The sequence below is a fragment of the Falco punctatus genome (genome assembly GCF_963210335.1).
Source record: "Falco punctatus genome assembly, chromosome: 6".
Lineage (NCBI taxonomy): Eukaryota > Metazoa > Chordata > Aves > Falconiformes > Falconidae > Falco > Falco punctatus.
In genome coordinates this window covers 85,405,856-85,428,810 of record NC_137585.1, presented here as the reverse complement: position 1 = coordinate 85,428,810, position 22,955 = coordinate 85,405,856, and the positions used below count along the sequence as shown (strand labels likewise).

General features: G+C 43.2%; 1 protein-coding gene across 1 annotated transcript; it reads left to right on the top strand.

Moving 5' to 3' along the window:
- Positions 1–68: 68 nt before the first annotated feature.
- Positions 69–16,323, top strand: SELENOO (selenoprotein O). Its single transcript, XM_080393938.1, has 9 exons — positions 69–695; positions 2,134–2,337; positions 3,309–3,489; positions 7,248–7,378; positions 7,786–8,066; positions 8,398–8,548; positions 10,702–10,887; positions 11,973–12,129; positions 12,792–16,323. The coding sequence occupies exons 1-9, from the start codon at positions 118–120 to the stop codon at positions 12,975–12,977; spliced, it is 2,055 nt and encodes a 684-aa protein (XP_080250064.1). The 5' UTR covers positions 69–117; the 3' UTR covers positions 12,978–16,323.
- Positions 16,324–22,955: the final 6,632 nt, after the last annotated feature.

The window sequence follows — 22,955 nt, the reverse complement described above, 5'->3', positions numbered from 1 at the left end:
CCGCCCAGCCCCGCGGGCGCGGCCCCGCTGCCTCTCGGCCCCGCTGGCGGCCGTCCCCCCGTGGGCGGGGCTCCCCGCGCCACTGCCCGCCCCCGGGCCCACCCCGCCGGCAGCCGGATGGCCGCGGCGCTGCGCGGCTGCCGCCGTTTTCCCCGGGCGCTGCTGCTGCCGCCGGCGGGCGCGGGCCGGCCGGGCTCCCCGGGCGCCGCCATGCAGCAGCCCGCCGCTCTCCCGGCGCGGCCGGGCGGCCCCGAGGGCGGCGCGCAGGCGGGCGGCGGGGGCTGGCTGGGCGCCCTGCGCTTCGACAACCTGGCGCTGCGCTCGCTGCCGGTGGACGCCTCGGAGGACGGCGGGCCGCGGGCCGTCCCCGGCGCCTGCTTCTCCCGGGTGCGGCCCAGCCCGCTGGAGAACCCGCGGCTGGTGGCCATGTCGCTGCCGGCGCTGGCGCTGCTGGGGCTGGAGGCGCCGGCGGCCGACCGGGAGGCGGCGGAGGCCGAGGCGGCGCTGTACTTCAGCGGGAACCGGCTGCTGGCGGGCTCGGAGCCGGCGGCGCACTGCTACTGCGGCCACCAGTTCGGCAGCTTCGCGGGGCAGCTGGGCGACGGCGCCGCCATGTACCTGGGCGAGGTGCTGGGCCCGCGGGGCGAGCGCTGGGAGATCCAGCTCAAGGGCGCCGGCCTCACCCCCTTCTCCCGGTAAGGCCCCGCGGGGCAGCCCGGCGTGGGGGGGAGCGGGGCGGCGGCGGCCCGGCCCGGTGAGGGAGGGAGCGGCACCCCGGTGCCCCCCGCGAAGCCCCGGCGTGGCGTGGCGAGCTGGCGGTGCGGGGGGGGCCGGGGACCGGCTTCCCAATGGCCTTAGCCAGGTGCTTTTCCAGCTGGCTCAGTGCTGAGGGTCGTTGCCCGAGGCAGAGGTCGTCTCTTAGGCCCTCCTGGGTTTTGTTCGGTTTTCTTGCGGTTTTTTCTTGTTGGTTTTTTTGTAATCTTGGCTGCAGCAAGTGCAATGCTTAAATGCCAAAGCAGAAGGTGGCAAAATTTTCCTCTGGAAAATAAGACTGTAATTGCATCTCCTTCAGGTCTGTGCCTGGTTATCCCCAGCTGAGGCTGTGCCGCCTTCGGGAGGGCGCAGGCTGCGATGAATGCGGGGACAGCGGTGTGTAACAGCCACCTGACAGCTTGCTGCCGTGTGGTCCTGTGGCCCACGCAAACGGTATTTAAAATGCAGGTGTTTGGTTTGTTTGTGCTGCTGGCCCCGCTGCCAGCAGCGCGTTTGCTCCATCCTTCCTGGCTCTGGGAGGGATGGGTGGAAGAGCCCCCAAGATGGCATACTGACCAAATCCCTGCAGAGGATGGATGTCTTCGTTAGCTGGTTTAGCCTGCACGGCTTTAAATCTCTCAGGTCGTTTGTCCCACTTGCAGTTCCTGTACTTTTTGTTCCAGCTGTGCAGGCTCAGTGACACCTTATTTCAGACATGTGGTGCTCTGAGGGCCACCTTCAGGGCTGTGAAAGTTCAGGAAATCACTGAAAATCCCAGACACGGTGGTAGCCTTGCAGGTCTGCCTGGGGCTGCTCTCCTGTGGCTCCTGAAGTGCTGGGAGTGTGACCTGAGAACCACCTGCACCTGTTCTGTTTGCTTGAGGTCTGTTAAATAAGCTACTTTGCTGTCTGTTCAGGTTGGTGTTTTTTTTTTTTTTTTTTTTTTTCTTAAATAGGACTGCTATGCAGATTACTTACCCGGGAAGATCCAAAATGATACAGGTTTTCAAGAGGTGTAACAGTAGCCATTTTATTAAGAGGAAGCCAGTGACTTATATAATAAAATAGCTATACTTGTTGAAATTTTTTTTAATTCTTTTGAAATACTATTGCATGACTAAAACAAAATTTATGGTTAGAAGGTATATGTGTAACTGGAAAGTTTGTTTTCTTCTGTTCTGTGTGGTCTTCGTTGCAAGTGTGTTAAGTCTGTCTAACTGAAATTGAGCTTTAACAGAAGTTTGAAGGTCCAGATTTTGTTCTCAGATCTGCCATTACTTTATCGTGTGACTGTGGGCAGAGCATGGCACTTCTAGTCTTTTGTTTCTCTACTGCTAAGGTACCTGCCTTTATAGCCTGACAACTGTCCATGTCTTGCAGGCAAGCTGATGGTCGGAAAGTCCTGCGGTCAAGCATACGGGAATTCCTGTGCAGCGAGGCTATGTTTCACCTAGGAATACCGACAACAAGGGCTGGAACGTGTGTGACATCTGACTCGAAAGTTGTCCGTGATATATTTTATGATGGGAATCCAAAAAGTGAAAGGTGTACAGTTGTTCTGAGAATAGCTTCTACATTTATAAGGTAGGAGCCAATTTTGTTGGGTTTTTTTTACTCTTTAGAACCAAGCACAGCAGTCTTTAAAATACCACTTTAAGTGTATTTCTATAACAGCACCATTTGCATGTTTCTAGTTCTGGAGGTTTGGAACTCATTATGCCGGGCTGTAGGAAGCTGCTGCTCTTGTCCAGTGGGTGGGATGAGCTGGTGTCTGCACAGAGACAGATCAAACTAAGGTTGCTAACCTGGTAGAAAGAACAGCCAAGTTCTGCAGACCTCTGAAGAGATTTTTCATGTTTATGCCTGCATGGAATACATGGGGGTTTTGGTGTTGATAGTAGTGACGGATTAGCTCCACCCTGAACTCCAAAGCTATTCTGATGTAGTACTGTCAAAGTGCGGGTGCACTTTCTCTGCCTGAGAAGTGTATGAGGTTCCTGCTCCAACACAAAACGTTAGGAGTTTCAGGAAGTTGCATTGCTTCTTGTAAGGTAACAGAATATTAGAGGAAGGCGAGGCATAAGGAATATATGCATGTGTATATATTGTATGTGTGCGCGTATATACATATGTGGAAAAATCTATCTTGTATGCTTGATGTATGGTCCAGTAATTTAAATGTCCTATTCCTGTATATTTACTCAGGATAAATTACTCAGAATTTTGCTGTAGAAGTCGTTGTAGAAGCATTGTACATCGTAATGTAGAAGCATTTAACAAGCTGGTTTTTGGTACCAGGTAGGGTCTCGCTTGATCTGTCAGTTTGGCTACAGGTGGATGTAAGTGCTTCCTTGTGTTGAGTCGCTGAGCCTCGCTAGGTTCAGCGTAGGGATCTTGCAGGTTTTTTCTCTCAGTTGAAGGATTGGTGTTAAACTCAAGAGATAATGGGGTGTTGTTGCAACAACCGTAGGTGTTACAAGTTACTTACATGTACCGTCGGATTAAGTTAATAGTATCAGATAATAGGAAAACATGTTTTTATTATTTTAAAACAGATTTGGTTCTTTCGAAATTTTTAAACCTACTGATGAATACACAGGACGCAAGGGTCCCAGTGTTAACCGAAATGATATTCGAATACAGATGCTTGATTATGTGATCAGCACTTTCTATCCAGAAATCCAGGAGGCTTATTCAGACAACAGTATTCAGAGGAATGCTGCTTTCTTCAAAGAGGTAAGAAAGATCAGATTCTCTTCACAAATCCATAGTCATCTTTAGGAACTCCATCGGCAAGTATAGATGACTGGAATCTGTTAATACCTTGTATCATTCACTTATTTGAACTATTCTTTTCTTTGTTTTCACTGACAAGTAGTTCTATTAAGAGTCTTCTTCAATGTTGCTATTGATCAAACCAATGAAAGTGGTTTAATGTTTTTAATAGTGGTTCATGGTTTTTCTGCTCTGGGGGAGCTTCCCAAGAATTGTCTCCGTTTGTTGAGAGTGTTTCAGGCTGTGAGGGGAAGTTCTGACCCTGACTATCCAATGATGAGTTGACAGGTACCTAAGACTTGCAAGACATGGTCTTGTAAAATACTGATAACGTGGAGTCATTTCCTGTCTCTCATTTTCCAAATTACAAACAAGAACGTTCGTTGACTGCAAATCACTAAACATTTCAATTCTAAAGATCAAAAGGCAATCAAGGGCTTGCCTGAGGAAATTGCAAAACCTCCTGTTTTGGTAATGGTAAGATCAGGTGAGATTAATTGTGTAGTGTCAGGTCATCCTGCAGTGGTGCAGAGGAGAGGCTGGGTGATTTCTGAGACACCTATTTCAACCTGTTTTCAATTACTGTACAAATTTATATCTTAACAATGACTGGAGATCCGTAGTAAAATCTGAACCGTAACATTAATGAATGTAGAATTGCTGTATTTCTCTCTAAAGTAAAACATAGCTAAATTAATTGTTATCTATGCTTTATCCTCCGAGTATAACTTTTTTTTCTCACTGTTGGTACTGTATTGCTGTTCTTGACATTGAAGTTCTGTTACTATATTCCTGTGTCTCAGTGAGCAAAGAAGGGATTTGGGATAAGAGAGTAAGATGCTTCTCTTTGCGTTGTAGCGATTAGTATATAGTAATGCTACCCTTGCAGAAGGGATTCAGTTTGAAATTGCTGGAGAACTGTAATAAAGGCTCTGACTTGGATCACCTGAAGTTCAAGTAATATTACAAACCAAATAGGAATGCTGTAACTAGACAGTAAACGGAATAATTAAAAAAATACCAGTCTAATACAATTGACTAGTCTACATAAAAGCAGTTGTGGTGCTTTGAAATCTGAAGTGATCTGGTAGGGACTAAGGGGATGTCTGCAACATGATGCATGTTTGTAACAGACCAATAAGAGGTCAAAAGGCAGGCTTGGAATCTGATATTCTCTAAATTTTATGGGCTTTGAATTTGTGGGTGTTCTGTTTCTGTTTTGGAGGTGGGGTTTTGGACGTATTTTGGTTTTGTGGGGTTTTTGTTTATTTTTTTGCTTTAACACAACCTGTGCATACTAGCATTAGTTCTTCAGAAGCAAGCTGTGGCTTGGCCTACCACTGGGTGCCGAAGAGTTTAACTTCACTGGCCAGGCATTTTGTGTTTGATTGGAGTTGATGAGACCTGTGGCTTGTCACCCACTATGTGCATGTCCAGCACTGTAGTTGATGGCACGTTTACTTTCTGATGCCGGAAAAGTCATGGGAATTGGGGTTCTTTGCAAACATGTGTGCCCAGTCCTGCTTCTTCCTGCTTTTGGCTGCTTTTCTTGGCCCAGTTACTACTGGTCTCTTCCCCACCACCCTGGCATTCTTTCCTTATTGCCCCCATCTCAACATTTTTTGGTTTGTTTCCATGTTCCACACCTGTGTGCACATTGCCTCTTCATGATTTCTCTCCTCCTTGGTGAAGACTTCCCATATATTCTCCACATGAAAAAAAGCACCCCAGTCCCTCACCTAACCTGACAAACACATCCATCTTTTTTTTTTTTTTTTTTTTTTTTAAAAATAATGGGAAAGTGCTGTCAGCTCAACTCCAACATGCTTTTTCTTTCTTTTTGCACTGTGTAAGAAATGGAAGGAAAAAAAAGTACAAGTGATTGCATTTGACACCACTGTCTAGGAAGCAAACACCGTTATCGGTACTTATTCGAAAAATTTGTGGGTGTTGTTTAAATTTAAATGAGCATGTCCTTGGGATAGTGCTCTTATTTATATATATGCCATACTTGTTTTTTGGTATGGCTAGCAGTAGAAAAATGTGATCAAAAAGAATAGAGGTAAAAGTCGGTGCAAAGCTGTCTTTCTAATCAATATATCCATCTTTGAGTGGCACCCAGGCTTTCAGGTGCTCTCATTAGAGGGATTCCTTTTTTTACCAGAACACTGACAGCACGTGATGCTTCCCTACAAAGACATCCAGCAGTGATGAATTGCCTTACTGCTGGAGCGCTTTCATCCCAACCCTGGTGGTCAGTGGTTTTTTTATTTTGAAGTTTTACCATCTTTCTGGCACAGAGCCATCTGCAGGGTGTGTCTCCCTTACTGGTTTATGGCATACCAGTAATCACTTTGGGACACACGCAGCTGATTGCCAACTGCCCTGTGAGGCAGCATTTAGAAAAAATGGATGGGGAACCTAACACAAGAATATTGTAAAAAGTGAGATCTTGTGGATGAACGGAAAGCTTCTGTTCCAAGCATCATTTGTGGGTTTTACTACTTGTCAGATTATCGCTGGGCAAGCTTTTTTTTTTAATTTTTCTTTCCTATCTAACTGCACATGTTTAAAAAAAAAAGAAAAATGGAAAAATTCTGGGTTTGAGGACTGAGGCATAAAACTAATATTTCCTCTGTTAACTAGATTGTTTTTTAAACCTCAGTAAAGTACACTTACACTGCAGCCTGGAGAGAATAGTTGCTTTAAACTTCTGTACATTGATAGCTGTTTGGGAAGATAGGTGATCTTTAGCTATGAAAACAGTTTGATTTAAAAATTTTAGCTAATGGTTACATACAATTTTTATTTACAGCAATTCAGTGAAGTATTCGGAAATACTTAGGTTTATTTAAAAGCCAGGTTAGCTTCCTGAATTTTAGATTTTGTAAGGCATATCTAGTTGGTAGTTGACAGGTGGGCTAATTTAATTAAATAACTAGAACTATTTTAAAATGTTACATTATTTGAAGAATGGGGCAAATGCAGTGATTGCAGTCAAGGATTCCATAACAATAACTCTTAGTTAAGCGATGGAAAAACTCTGGTGAAGCATGCGTTCAGTGAAGAATTGCCTTTAAATAAAATTGTCATTCTTGGAATAGTTTTACTTAACCTTGTAGGTTTTTTTCCACTCTCATCAAATTGGGAGAAGCGCTTATCAGTGCTAGAACTTGTTAGCAGGGAATAATCTTTTGTGTAAACCACTTGCCTTCCTGTAAATCACTCCTATGTACCAGGTAAACCAAAAGACTAATTTTACATTGAGCTTTGTTGCATATAGTTAATTTTATTTCTTAGTCTTTGCTTGTGTTTTCTTCTGCCTGTAGTTAAAGGGTCTTTAAAATGAGTAGTAAGCCAAAGATTGTATTTATATAGTGACTGAAATAGTATACAAGTCTGGTGTCAAACGGTTTACCTTCCTTCAGCGTTCTGTCTCCAGTATGATTTACAGCTGTCCAATTGACTTGCAAGTCAGGCATGGAAGGAAAGAAGGCAAACAGAAATGGGAGACTGAGAAAATGGGCAGTTACTAACAGGAGGAGAGAAGCAAGGTGTCCTTGGGACACATATGTATATTTGTGTGTATGGTATACTGTCAGAGTCTGCTTCCATCGGAGCTGTAGAAACATCAGTTCAGACTAGGAAATGCTTGGAAATACATAAATGTATTTGAAATACGTTGTGTTGAAAAATGAAAAAAATAAATTCTCTTTTAGATAACAAAACGGACAGCAAGATTGGTTGCTGAATGGCAATGTGTTGGGTTTTGCCATGGTGTGCTGAATACAGATAATATGAGCATAGTTGGACTAACCATTGACTATGGCCCTTTTGGATTTATGGACAGGTCAGTGTGGCATAATTGTTGTAAGTGTGGGTATGTATTTACTATGTGTAACAATCCTAATGTTCGTGATTGCTTTAACATTTTGACTCTAAAGTAGGTTTATGAGCCCTCTTTATAGCAAAGGCGATTAAGTTAGTTCTAGTTGTCCTGTAATTCTTATTTTCCACTTCTTTTTAACTGTATTCACAGCATCTCTACCTGTTAGACTGTTCTTATGGCCTGTGGGGTTTCTCAGTGTTTGAAAGGTCAGGAAAGTATCTAATGAGGTAACTTTGGGTAAAGAATCAAGAAGGAGTGTTCCCTTTTGAATTTTTTAGTTTCCTAGAGAAGGCTGAAATACTAAAAATAGTACTTATTGCAGTATTTGTGTCCAGATAATTAGAAGAATGCTGTTTCTTCATTTGCAGATATGACCCTGAGCACATCTGCAATGGTTCTGATAATACAGGGCGCTATGCTTACAACAAGCAGCCAGAGATTTGCAAGTGGAACCTGGGGAAGCTTGCTGAAGCTCTAGTTCCAGAGCTGCCCTTGGAAATAAGTGAACTCATCCTGGAAGAGGAATATGACGCAGAATTTGAGAAACATTATTTGCAGAAGATGAGGAAGAAACTAGGTCTAATCCAGCTGGAATTAGAAGAAGATGGTAAATTGGTGTCTGAGCTCCTTGAAACTATGCATCTCACAGGTTGGTGAAGAGCACAGAAGATTATTATTTAATTAGTCATCAGTGTCTGTAATCAAATCAAAATGTAGTTTAGAAAGCAGCCTCATGCAACTGCATTGTTATCTGAGAAAAGAACAAAAGACTGAAAAATAATTAACTTCTTGCGATGTGTGGGGCAGTTGTTGCCTTGTACAGGGCTCGTGCTGTCTCACGTTTGCACCCTCACTAAGGGAGCAGTTTGCCTCTTCAGGGTGGTGACCTGTGCTGCGGTGGGGGGAGTTCGGAAGGAGATATGGGACCTGTTTTCCTGCCGATTTATTAGTTGCATTACTCACAAAATTAACTTTTTCAGGTGGGGACTTCACAAATATTTTCTACTTGCTGAGTTCATTCTCAGTAGACTCTGATTCTTCAGAATTGGAAAATTTCATAGAAGAGCTTACGAATCAGTGTGCTTCTGTGGAAGAACTGAAAGTTGTTTTCAAGCCACAGATGGATCCAAGGTAATATTCATGCTTTTAATTTCATTATAACTGTAATGAATTCTGCATGCTATGTAATATTTCTCAGTTAAGTAGATGCATCATAATCTACAGCAGTGCGAATTCTTGTGTGCTTTGTGACTGGTGAATGCTCAGCAGTGGCTTCCAGCAGCTGGCTCATGGGCTAAAGTTGTCCGAGCTTTCATATGGCATTTTTTTTTTTTTCCCCTCTACTGTCTCTGCTGGCTAAGGCAGTGAGCGTGCCAGATAGTGAAGTGATACAGAAATGTTTTGTAGAAGGAATGGATTTGAACAATAATGCTACTGTGTTCTGCCAGTGTATTGTCAGCGAACAATCACTCTCAGCCACCAATGGTCTGGCCTAAATATAACCTACGTGCACACTTCAGGCTCTGAAAATTGTGTGGGTGCTCTCCATGTCCCGTTTGATGGGCCGCATTCTGTAGTCTAGTTACTCTGTGGAAAGTTAGTAAGTTTTGTTCAACTGCTGCTTATAATGGTGATTGTAGCAGCAGTTTTTCACTTTTTTTGGAGCAGTGGATAACAAGGAATGAGTGTGACCCATTAATCTGTCATTTTTTTTCTAGCATCTTCTCGGGGCGGGGGTGGGGGGAATTAAAGTGGGGATATTTTGGGTGCTGTTTTCCTCCCCCCCCCCCCCCCCCGCCCCGGTTAATACGTGTTACGTGAAGGTAGTGAACCCACCAAATTCTTCAGCTTTTTCTGTGTGTTGATATCACGGTTAACAACTTGCAGAAAGCAGGGAGTTGAGAAAATGGACTGGGGTGAGACTTGTTCATACAAGTTTGGTGCTGTGCCAAGATAGCTGGCTGTAGCCATTTATAATTTTGGAGGTATTGCTGGTTATTTAAGTTTTTTGTGATGATACGCTAAAATGAAAGGGACGTAAATTAAAGTGGAGGATACTGCTTAATTATGTTCCGGGTTTCAGCTGCTTTGAAATTGCAAGCAGCTTATCGTACAATATGAAGATAGCTGGTGTGATAGAGGTGAGACAATATTTTTTTTTTAAACGCTGCATTCAGGCTTAGAGGAACATGAAAAGTAGCTATAAATCATCATGATATATATGTAAGACTTTAGAGGGGAATAGTACTGTGTTAAAGTAAGTGCATAAGTGATTTTTTTAATCATAGCACTTGGATATTGTAGAGATGGGCATGTCAGATGGTAAATCGTATTTGGATAGTACTTTATATAAACTCAGAAATCAAAGCACATAGCTTATCTCTGCTTACTACAAGTAGGAAAATACAATCTGATATAATGAGTTGTCTGTTTTGAGGCCAGGGAATAACATTTCTCCTTTGTTTATAAATGCATTCATAGAAGGAAATAAAAAACTTAATTTATCTTGATAAGCTGCAGCTTATACTATTATTTTTTTTTCCCCCCACTTTATGCTGTAGTGCAGTTATTAATCCAGGAAAAAAACTGTTAGCTAGCATGGTATTGAAAAATAAGGTGAAGCTATGGTACAGCACCAGCTAACACAGTCGAATGTAAAATGATAGAATCCTAGTCAAACCTGCAGCAAAATAGCCTGGATATTATTAAGAATTTATTACCACAAAGTAGTTCTCGTTCTGTGATTTAGACTGGCTAATTAAAAAAATTAAATAAACTGTTGTCTCATACGACTTAAATGAGGTACCTTTCCCCTTACTATTTGGGGTTTTATTAGTACTGGTAAAATCAGTAGGTGTTAAATCTTTATTCACGTGCTGTTACAGTATTAATGTTAGGAAAAGAAATTTTCAGGAGCACAAACCCTATGGATTCTGTATTATCTTTGCACCTAAGTAAGATCAAATTCCTTATTCCAAATTTCTGTCAGAGTTACAAGGGTATTTTGATAAGAATTGTACATTTAAACCCAACTGGTAATTCTGAAAATGCACCTTATGCGCCACAGGAGTGTGAATTAAACACACTGAAGAGGGGGAAGGAACAGTAAAAGTAGCATTATTTGTGATAAAAAAAATTGTTCTATTAATTATGAAGTACTGTTACTTAACCTCTCTAGTGAAATCATGGGTTATTGTGAATGTTTTTGTATCTACTTTATGGTTGCAAAAAGATGGTTCTTGATGAGCAGCTCAACTTTATGTGTTTGTTCCTTTTGTTCCCAGACAACTGTCAATGATGCTAATGTTGGCACAGTCTAATCCTCAGCTGTTTGCATTAATTGGAACAAAAGCTAATATAAATAAAGAATTAGAACGCATTGAACAATTCTCTAAACTGCAGCAGTTAACAGCAGCTGATTTACTCAGCAGAAATAAAAGACACTGGAAAGAGTGGTTGGAGAAATACAGGTAAGGTTTCTCGTTATTCACAGCAGTGTATTTTAGTAGTTCATTTTATTTGAGAACAGTGTGTCTGTCTCATGAAGCACACACCCTGCCTTGACATATATAGATTGGGAGGGATGTGGAGGGCATGCGACTCAGAATATTAAGTACTTCCAAGATCGGTGTCTGTGTTGCTGTGAAAGTTCAAGGGTATCTCTGTATTTAGTCTGCTAGATTTTGGGGAGGAACAGGGGCACAGAAATCACTTAGCATCAAATCTAGCATTAAAAGTGCTTCAAGAGTGTAGGTGTCGGTTCTGGCAGAGGTTACTTTTGAGTTGTGAGCTTTCGAGTGCTCAGTAACTACAATTAACTGGCCTCCAAGAATTTTATCCTTTTAAAATGTTTTTCTGAAAGAAAAATCTATGTATTAATGTAGAAAGCAAGTGGAGGTATTTTTAATCAGAGTAACTGTAAAAGAAATCATGGCCAGGAAAAAAATGTCCAGAGTATTCCAATAGGATAACTTAAAAGCCTAAAAACTTAGTGTTAGCAGAAAAACTTTGAATAAAGATAACATCTTACTAGAGCATTAGTTGTTTCTGCTGTGTGGATTGGGTCAGGACTCCTTTTGTCACCTGGCTGCCTGTGATCTTGTTCTCCAGTGAGGCTGAGAGTTCTGGCAAGCATTGCTGCTAAAAGGTAGAACAAACTGCCTCAGCTGTATGCATCCCTGTACTTTTATCAGAACATCAAAAACTTTAACTAATAAACAAGCATAGAAGTACTTAAAAGACGATCTGAATGTGGTGGGGTTTGTGGAGCAGTGCAGAACAGACCATGCGCCAGTGTCTCAATCTGACTTTTTCAGAGAATATGCACCATGTGCCCACTTTCTTGAGCCCTGTCAGGAGCTCCTGATGGTTTATAATGCTGCTTTTAAATGAAGTGATGTTTTGTATTCTAATGTCGCGCTGCATTTTATAAACTGAGGGGATTATAGGTGATGTACTAAGAACTGCAAACTAAGGATCTCAAGGCAAGGGAATGTGTCAACTTTTACATATGATTCTTGATCCAAACCAGTTGTTTTCACTCGCTTGATTTCAGAGTCCGTTTGCAAAAAGAAGTAGAAAATGTTAGTGATGCTGATGCCTGGAACGCTGATCGTGTGAAGGTTATGAATTCAAACAATCCAAAATATATCTTGAGAAATTATATTGCCCAGAATGCCATAGAAGCAGCAGAAAATGGGGATTTCTCAGAGGTAACATTTCTCTAGGCTTGTATGGATGTGTAGTGGTGCTGTTGATGACTGACATTATGCTGGCTGAGATTCATTCTGGCATCTTGGGCAGCAAGGGGATTCGGAGTGGGAATTTACTGTTTGGAAGGTCTTTATTATTTTTGAGGGAGCTGTAACTTTAATGACTGCAGAACAAAGAAAGGAATTGAAAATCTAAATCTGAACTTGACCAGCTTTTGTAGCACAAGACACTTAACCCTGCTTTTACAGTCTTCAGGATGGTGTTTACCTTGGGAGGCAGCTGGGGATTAATTTATACTTGTTCCTTGCTGTGCTGTTATCTTTCAAAACTTACGGCTTTCACCTGTGGAGTCCAGCACCTGGATTGTTACCTGCAGCATATGGGAAAATTAATTTGTTTTGAGAAATGAATGACACGAACTTGTATTCAATACTTGAATTTCAAGTTATTTGAGCTTGAGTTCCATACAGATACAAACTCAGCCAGTTACAATCTTAGTTTCAGCTTATTTGATATGTGTAGTGTTCATCTATTTAATATTTGGCTTGTCTGGAGTTGGTGCATTAAATACAATATACCGGATCATTATTTGGTGTGAGGTTCTTCTCTACATAGTTTTGCCTTTCTAAATTCTCATACCTATGCTGTGTTTTCTCTCTAGGTAAGAAATGTGCTGAAACTCTTGGAGAATCCGTTCCAAGAAGCAGAAGGTTTCAGGGAGGTAAAGGAAGAGGCAGAAGAGGAGGGAGCAACTGCTACAGCAGCTGCTTGTGCTCAAGAGACCAGAAGCAGGCTACCATATTGCAGTAAACCTCCGCTGTGGGCTTCAGAGCTCTGTGTTACATGATCTTCCTAACTGCCTTGTTTGGTTTTTTGCTGTAAACTGAAGACTCTGATTCTCCTTCAGCAGTGAAGAATTCAGCAAGGCAAACATCAAAGTGCTATTAAGTTATTGAAACAACCCTACATTTGGATGCATCTGCAACAGTCTCCAACTGTGCTTAATCTGAAGCAATCATGGATCATTGGAACAAACCAATAACAAACGACAGTCCATATACATCAGTAATGTAAACATTTTGGGACTGAAAGTCTTTCCTTTATTCATGCCGCATTGCAAGTAGAAAGCAGTATTTTATGTTGAGGCAAACTGAATTTCAAACATCCAAATGGAGTTGTTATGTGAAGACAAAAATAGCAAGTCAGGAATCTGATCTGTTTTTGTCTGATGTCTTAACTAATAGTACTTCTAACATTTATTTGCTGCTTTCTCTATGCAGGGACTTTTAGTCCTCTTTTAATGGAGAAATAGATTGTGTTGCTTGTTTGAAGCTATGTTTCATTTAAGTAGTTCATTTCTTGTGAACCTTCAGACTGATATTTAAACATTATCTATTATCAGAGAATTTGTGCAGGCTAGGGTTTGGGGGGAGCAATTGAATTTTTTAAAAAATACCTTAAGAGCAGGATTAAGGGAGACTATACATTTGCACTTGAAAATCTTGGTGGTAAAGTTTATTCAGGTTCAGTATGTTTGCATACAACACATGTAAATATTTACTAAAATCACGAGTGCAGTTTGTAAGCCAGTTGACTCGGGCAAGGTCAGTTAGCCAGATCAGCGTGAACTTTAAACTATTCCAGTCCTCAGATCCAGGTTCATTGTCTGTTTATTTGCGTGCTCTTACAGAGTCTCCTTGTATGAGAAGCATGCAGGCGGGGTACCTGTTCGTTCACCCTGGTCAGTGGGATTCTTCTGGTCTTGCACCATTTAGTTTGTTTCCACGATCTTTGAAAATCTCTATGCTGAAAGTTTTCATTCAGGAACGTGCTGTTTGAGCCTGTATAAAAGATTATAGAGGATATGGGAAGAGGATGGGAGTTGACTTACTTGCAAGTTACTTGTCAATAGTGTTTCAGTTGAGATTTCAGGAGAAAGTTGGTTGCCATTATTGCCACATCATCAAAAAAATGTTGTTCCATAGTTAGTTATACTTAGCTTTTTGAACTTCTTTCTAAAGAACTCTATTACTGGTTCAGATACCTGAAATCTTCGAAAAATTTTAGTTTAATGCAAAGGTTTCTCTTTTCCAAAGAGACCACTGTCTTACACTGTGAGTTTAATGTACTCTAGTAAATTCTTCCTCCACCCCTGTGCAAGCTTGGTGTTAGCTCAGGTTGAATTGTGCTCTTAAGTCTTCCTCAAAATACAAGCTATTGAAGAACAGAGAACAGTTGGGCTGCTGCTTATCCACCTGTACTAATAATCAGTTTGTCCTCCTTGCTGCCACAGTAAATAGGTGATGCTTTGAATGTAAACATTCATTCTGTCTTGCCTTTGACCCGGAGAAGCTGATGCCGAGTGATGATTTGTGACAAACTAGAATCTCTGACAAACACGGTGCTTACTGTGACATTTTGGAGTCCATACAAAGAAGGACAAACCTGAAGGTGTATTTACCTTTCCATGATGTACTTTAAAGAGGAAGTACCTTGATGAAGTGGACAACAAGTAATGCTAGCTGGTGCGGCTGGCCAGCTTTTAGAAATAATCCATTTGGAGGAGTTTGAGACTTTCCTCAGGGGTTATCCTTCCTCTGAACTTGGGGGTACTGGAACCAAGCCATTTAACGGAAACTTTTAACAGAAAGTCAGTGCCTGGTAAAAAGGACTGCACTGGGGAAGTGTGCTGGCAGTTTGAAAGATGCTTCAGACATACCCCTGACACGTTTGCAGAACCAGTGGTCCCTCGTGGTGTGCCTGGTCCAGAAGGGAGCGATGGGGGCAAAGTTGCTGCAAGTGAATCAACGTAACTCTGTGCTGATTTTGTTCCTCAATTTATGTCTTTCCTTTTGGGAGGCAGAGGAGAACAGTATTTTGGAGGAGCTCTGCCCAAGCTTTTGGCTTAACAGAATGGTCTAAAAATTAATAATTTTACACCGTGCCCAAGGGATCAAGTCTTCCTAATGACATTCTGATAATAATTTGGGGGTTTTGAGTAGATCTCTATTAATAATGGTACAGAGAAGGAGGATGATATTATAACTCTGTGTTTGTACACAGGAGAATTTGAATTAACTACCAAATTGTTTTCTACGTAAAGATACAAATTATTGCACATCTATAATGCCAAAATCATGGAGAGAGATGCTTTGAAATAATTTGCTAGCAGTTTTATCCTTAGGAAAATCGAATGTAACGGTGGAGAATGAAAGTGTGGTGGTGCTTCCTGCTAAATCCATTCATTGCTTACATATAGATCAAGTGCAAGAGGTCTTGAAGCGATGAATGCAGACACTTGATGTGGCTGCTTTGGCATGCCACTCGGTATTTGTAATTGACGCCATATGTTCACTGATGGGTGGAAATGCCAAGAAGGTGTTCGCACAGTCTAACTGCACTGACATTCAACTGCTTGGCTTCTCAATGCATGCAATAATATCGATGCTTTGTATCCGAAGAAGTGTGATAATCTGGAGCCAAGTGGAATGCTTGTGCTCTTCCAGCACACTCATATCAAAAGGCAGGTAGCAATTTCAGCTCTGATAGTGAGTTTCTTCTGTTCTTGTTTCTGGAGCAGCGTGGAAGCAGGAGGTTGTTTAGGACAGTTAGACCATATTTTGTCCAGGGAAGAACCTTATCTCTTAGCTCAGTTCTTCAGAGAGAAGGGAATACAGCTTATAACATTTCTGAGTCTAAATACTTGAACCATAAATTGCTTCGTGATTTTTACAGCTTGTATTCGCAATAGGTAAACCTGAAAATAATATTTCTTATTGGTCAGATATTCTGCTTGTATAAAAGCCATGGACATGTGCTCAAAATGAATTGGTGACTCTTCACATCAACAGCTTTTCAGTGGAAACACTTGTTTACACTTAGTCTGTGTCTGTACAGCCTGAACTACCCTTGCATGAAAGCAAGTGGTACCCAAAATACGAAACGGAAATGAGAAGCTCTTGGAGAGATGTCTCTGGATAGTCTCACGTGGTAGTGGGACTCCTCTCATGACTTCGTAAGATTTCACCCTAATTCTGCTTCATGAGCTTGTAGATCTACACTTGCCCAATGTTTTACTGTCAGCTCTCACTTTGAAATGTGTTGTGGGTGGGATTTTTCTTTTCTCCAATAAGTGCTATGGCTTTCTTTGATTCTTTTATTTAAAAAAAAAATTAAAAAACATTCAGTTTTAATATTCTTGTTCATGCCTGTTTTCTGAAAGAGTTTTGTTGTTAACTATACTGTTTGCAGACTTAATTTCTTTAGAAGTATTCACTTTGTGTTATCAGATGGCCAGGTTGTATCACAGAAACCTCACTTTGTATTTTTGCGGTGTTTTCTGAGAGTGGATTATCACAGGGATGGTTTCCTGACCTGTCAGCGAACTTGGTGGTATGTCTGGAGCAAGGTAAGAACCCTCACCGCTTTCAAAGAGAAACCTCCCTCCAAGTTACTTGGCCATGAGACCTGCGCTGCCGCCTTTTTTATTCTTCCTTGCATCACTGGAATTAAACTCACTACCTGATGTCAGCAGGTACAGGATGTGATTTTAAACTCTGCTCACAGAAATAGGTCTTTGGGTAGAAAATGACGCATTTTTGTTGTGGTTTAACCACAGCCAGCAGCTAAGTACCATGCAGCTGCTTGCTCACCGCTCCTCTGCCCGGCCCTCAGCAGGATGGGGAGGAGAATCAGGAAAAAGGTGAAACTCGGGGGTTGAGGTAAGAACAATTCAATAGTTGAAATAAAATAAAAATAATAACAGTTGTGATGTGAAGGAGAGAGAAAGGGGAGAGGAATAAAATCCAAAGGGAAGAAGGGGATAAAACCCCCACCAAGTGATGCACGATACGGTTGCTTACCACCCACTGACCAGTGCCCAGCCAGTCCCCCAGCAGTGATCGGCTCACCCTGGCCAACCCCTCGAGTTTATACACTCAGCGTGATGCCGTACGGTATGGAATATCTTTGGGCAGTTCAGGCCAGCTGTCCTGGCTCTGTCCCCTCCCAATGTCCCGTGCCCCTCCACCCCTCTCGCCGGCAGGGCCTGAGAAACTGAGAAGTTCTTGACTTAGTACAAACATCACCCAGCAACAATCAAAGCCATCAGAGTGCTGTCAGCACCGCTCTCACACCGGAGCCAAAACACAGCCCTGCACCAGCTACTAAGAGGAAAATTAACTCAATCCCAGCGGAAACCAGGGAAATTTTGTTTTAAGTTTATTTAAACTAGGTTGAGTAGTTTATGCAGATATTTTTGTTTTTCAAAGATGTTCTCTGTGATACCACGACTCTTCAGAGCGGAGAGCATCTAGTACAGAGCGTGTTGGATGAGACGGATGCCCTGGCATGTGGCCCTGTTACCGTTTCCTCACGTGGATCAGGATCTCGCAATCTGTAAACCGTTCTGCTGCATTCGGAGCCTCTTACTCCTTCAGTCTGAGTACAGGGGACCTCCCGGTGAGCTGTGGGGCCCAGAGGCTCAGGAAGCAATTCGATGGTGAGGATCACTTTCTACTTACTCCAAAGCTAGTTATTAGCAGAGCCAAGGGTTTTACATAGTCCACCATGTGGCTTTACACCAAAACCTCATTAATGTTACATTCGCGTTTTAACAGATTACTTCGGTTGTTCATGGCTTTCTTGAGCAAAGCATATGCCTCTTCCGTGGTGGTGAGGGGTGGGGAGGGGGCAGAGAAAGGGAAAATGTGGGTTTGAAGGGGAGAAATATTTGCACTGGCAGCCAGACGAGCGGTGGCATGTGCTTGTTCTGAGCCGTGACGGTGGTGTAGTCAAAAACTGGCTCTGGGCAGAGTAGCACAGACTCTGTGGTGTGCATAGGACAGACGGAGAGGACTGGGTTTCTTCAGCCTCAGGAGAAGGCTAAGGAGAAATGCTGTGCTGGGGGAGTGCAGAGAAGGTAGAGCAGACTCTTCTCAAGGGAGCACAGTAATAGGATGAGAGACGATGAACAGAGTTGCAAGATGGGAAATTGAGTAGATATAATTATTTTTTTTTTTCTACCATAAGGGCAGTGAAACTTGAAACAAGCTGCCCAGAGGTGGTAGGATCTCAATCCTTGGTGATTCTCAGAATGTCACTAGAACAGGCTGCTCAGGGCCTTGGCCAGGTGGACCTGTGCTAAGCAGGGATAGAACTAGATGACTTCCCGAGATCCTGGCCAGCCTGTGTTGCTCTGGGAACGTTCTGGGGCTGACTAGCCTAGTGCAGTTCAGTGCAGGGTTTCTTACCTTTGGGAAGATCTCATCTGGGGACACTGGCAGCAGCTAGTTGCTGTCTGGGGCCTCTAATGATACAGCAGGTTCAGAGGGGTTTTAACTGGAGTTCTGCATGGCTCTTCGTCTGTACTGTGCTTGGCCACCCAGATCCTCACGCAGTGGGATCCGCTTGCTCGCAGGCTAGGCCTGCTCAGGAAGGGGAGAGTGAGCAGTCTTTGCAAGTGAATTGGAGAAGGGGATAGAAAAGTCGTTTTTAGGTGTTAGTAAAAGTATCGAGTAACTTGTTCTGCTGATCAGTTGGGAATGTGGAGAACCATCTTGAGGTAGTGCTGGGCCATCACCCAGCTCTGACACAGCTTGCTTTCCCACCTGAATATACGTGTGGCTCCTCAGCGTGCTTCAGCTGGGGTAAATCTCTGCACTTCAAAGTACGCGTTGAACAGGGTCATTTCTGGTATTCTGCATTTCGGTTTGCCTGTGATGGAAATGGGTTTAGGCCAAACCTGCTGCTTCTCCCTTTGCATGGAGTGCATCCAAGCAAAGGGTTGAAAATTTAGGCCTTGATTATCCTGGATTTACTTGGACAGATCCATGCTTCACACACTTGGGTGTGTATTTCCACACAGCACCCTTCGTTGGATCACGTACCACCACACACAGTCTGCTGGGTTACACTAGATCGTGCCCAAGCAGCCACGATGCCCTTCCTTAGCCGACCCTTCAGCTCTGTTACACGGGTGGACGGGACGCAGGCAGCCTGACTTCTGACCAGAGCCAGTATGAGATGGGCAGAGGCAACAAACTGCACTTACCCCTCCAGAGCCAGGTGATACGTGAAGGTAATGGGTGTAAACCCAGCAGGAGGGTTTCACCGTGCTGTCACATCCAGTGTAAGGTCACACAGCTGAGGCTATATTTTAAATAATGCATCCAATATATATGTTACATCTTCTTTTCATTTGGCTTTATGCTTCATGCATTTAGAGTGGGAGGTTTTTCTGCGTGCAGTGGCAGTTCTCGGTTGCTCTCAACTGTATAAAAATGTTGCGTTTGGTCCCTCTGCCCTGCCTCTTAGCACCCCGATTCTCTCCCACCCCAAATCAGCCTTGCAACTGATGGGTGCAGCTACCCTGCGATGTGGGACAGGTGCCGTGGGTATAAATCAAAGGACATGAGGGATAGCGAGAAACTTTCAGACAGACCTGAGTATTGATTGCCTCTTCTTCTGTGCATAATAAATAAGCAGTCATGCAGGTTTTACAGCTACTGCTTAATTAACAGGGGAATAGAAACCCAAGGGAAAAAGTCGTGCTTATCTGTTTCTGTAGCCAAGGCATGCAAAAAATCTGAAGGTCTGTACTGTTCCTTTCCTCCCCTGCTGCTGTTTTGGTTTTGCAAGGACAGTGCCGCAGCACTGCAGAGCTCTTGCTAAGCTTGTGTTAGGCAGGTAAACTCAGCGGTGAGATTTAATGACACTTTGTGCAAGCATAAGGAGAAACATTTTTGGTAGGGTAAGCTGACCTACAAAGCTTATTTCATGTGTTTTCTATTCTGGAGTTGATTTTTTTTTTAAAAAAAAGTCATTGTAATACTGTAGAACAATAGATACATTGATATATAAATAACTTTTGCTTCCATTTTTCTTTGGGGGGAAAAAAAAAGGTTGCACAAATACAAAACTATTGCCACTTTTAAGGTAGAGAATCTAAATCACTAAGCAATTAAGTGCTTTGCTGGCGATGGCAAAGCTCTGCTGGCTCCCAGGCCCGGCTGGTGACTGAGGTTTTCCATCCCCTAAGCAGCAACCCGTTGTGGTGCGTGAGCTGAGCACAGAAATGGAAAGGACCCCCGAGCTGACGCTGTGGGCAGCGGGTGGGGGTCAGTCACAGGCAGCTTCTACCTCTTCCGTCAGGGTCGTCCAAGCAGCAGTGCAGGGACACTTGCTGGCTGCATGGGGGCTTCTGCCTGGCCTCTGCCTTTCCATGGTTGCTGTCGGACAGGAAACTCTTCCCTGAAATACTCCGTTTGTGAATTAATGAACTTGGCACCAGCACTGGCATTACCACACCCCTGTTCTGTAAACTGGCTTCTGCCCTCTGTTCTTTCCAGTCACAGGGAAAAAACAAAAGGTGATCCATCCACGTGCAGCTCTTCCCCAGAAGTGGAGATGGCAAATCCACCTTCAATGGCTATGAAGCCAGGGCAAAAGGAGGCCAAGGAGGGAGCGCCCTTCGGCTGCCTCTGACAGCCCCGTACACTGGGAGCTGAGCTGGCTGCGCGTCCTTCACCTTTCCACCTCTAATTAGGAGGTACTAGTGCCAAGGTGTGGATCAAAGCTGTGACTTGTAGATGCTTCTGGATGACTTTCAGTCCACTGCGCTTAGAAGTTCTATTGTGCAGAAAAGCACAGAGCTACTGCAACCATTTCTATACTGAAGTGTTCAGGTAACACCACAAAGTTGAAAATACACTTTAGTTTTTCTAGTCTGAGGTGGGGTTTGGTATTTCCTAACTGTCCTTTCTAAGCAAGCAATTATTTCCTGCACCAAATTGATTTTACTTTGTGCAGTGTCTGGACAGGATGGAGTTAACTTTCTTCATACCCACCTGTATGGGCCTGTGTTTTACATTCGCAGCTACACCAGGGCTGGTAACAGGGCAGTGTCTTGGCTGCTGCTGGTGCTTGCACAAGGTCAAGGCTGTGTCTTGCTCTGCTCTGCCGCTGCCCGGGAGGTAGGTGAGAAGTTGGAAGGGGATGGAGCTAACCTGAACTGCCCGAAGGGCTATTCCCTGCCCTATAGTGTCTTGCTTATCAATAAAAAGGGGGGAGTGGGAGGGTGATGTTTCTTACTTTCCATATTTTCTGCCTTTTTTTTTTTTTTTCTAAAAGCTTGGCTGTGAAGGAAGCAGGTCATCACTGTAGGACTGCACCTAACACTAGGTGCATCAAAGTGGGTGGATTTGGTAAAATGATCAGCATTACAGAGCTCAGCGTGAGGACAGGGAGGGTGATGCAAACAAATTCACGTAGCAGCATTTAAGCTGAATCAAAAATATCACAGAATAGTTTAGGTTGGAACAGGTCTCTGGAGATAGCCTAATACAACTCCCCCCCTGCAAAAATCACTATCTCTATGCATGTCTGAAAATTGGAAGTAGGAAGATGGCAAGAGTATAGGGGATTAAGATAAAGCACTTCAAATGGTTAAAGAGAAACTATTTGTTATCTTTGACTAAGGGGATGGTGGTGGCGTGTGCAGGCTCCTTGCACAGCACCTTGGAGGGGAATCTTGCATCAGTGTGCAGTGGGGTGATGATGAGCAGTACTCACGGCTTGCATTTGAGAAGTCTCTTGCTTTTTACCTGTTGCTAATCCTGCTTTCCTTCACCATAGAGGACTCCTTTAGGAGGCAACAGAGAGAAGGCTGCTCCTCATGTGTAATGTACCCAGAGGTTAATTTAGGTACTCTGAATCACTTTTTCTCACTTCCCTCTTTCTGCTCCCTCTTTGCTGCCTGTCAATGGCCAGCTAAGGCACTGAGTGCATTTCAGAGAGCTGACTGCAGGTAGGCAGCGTGGTCTTCCTCCAGGAGCTACACTGGGTTCGTGGGAAAGGTAAAACTTTGTCTTTCTACAGTTACACAGTCGCGTCAAGCTCCAAGGTCCCAAACATCTGCTATTTGCTTGCTGCAGAAGCTGTGTGGCTGCTCTCTAGTGGGGAGTCGGGCATCAGGACAAGGCACCAGTCTGCAACGGAAGGCAAGCTTGCGCGTACACACCTGGCCATGTAAGTTCCTGAAGAGCAAGTCAGGTAGACAAACAGCTCTGTGCCTGCCCAGGCGACAAAAATAGCTCACCTGCAAGCCACTTGCTCTTTCAGACTCCTGCTCTTTAGAACAGAAGGAAGCTAGTTAATTAAATACAGCACAGATAAAGAAACAGCATAAAGATGTATGTTATAGCTATGCATTACCACATTTTTATACCACCTTTGGTACGAGAGCAGGAGCAGTTGGTTTACAGTTGGTATATTGACTCTAATGCTAACTTTATTTTCTGATTATGTGTAAGGAGTTTTATGATTTTTTTCTTCTGAAATAGAATCTGATGATTATTTTTTATGATGATTATTATATATATTATATTCTAGAGTACTGGCAATGTGCTAACTGTGCCTGTACTTATTTAAATAAGTGGCCACTAATCAGACAATAAGCTCTTGATGAATATATCCACATTTTAAGCAGCAACTGTAATTGCAGAATCTCAGTATCGACATATTTCAAAGCAGACTGCCTCTCAAAGAAATAAGGAAAATTATTAGCAAATTGAAAATGTGACCCTGCAGTTGAAAGCATTAGTTGGAATACATTTGGAATTAGAGCTTTGTTTTACTTTAGTGATGCCGAATTTCTGGTTTAGGTGTTTTTAAATAATCTCCACAAAAATAAGATGTGTAGCTTAAATCAGGGAAGGATAAGGAAACGAAGTTTCGCACAAGCGATCCAACAATTACCAAGTGCTTGAATAGTCAAATACTGTATCTCCTAGCAGGTCACCTTAGCACAGGGTGGTTTTTATGATGC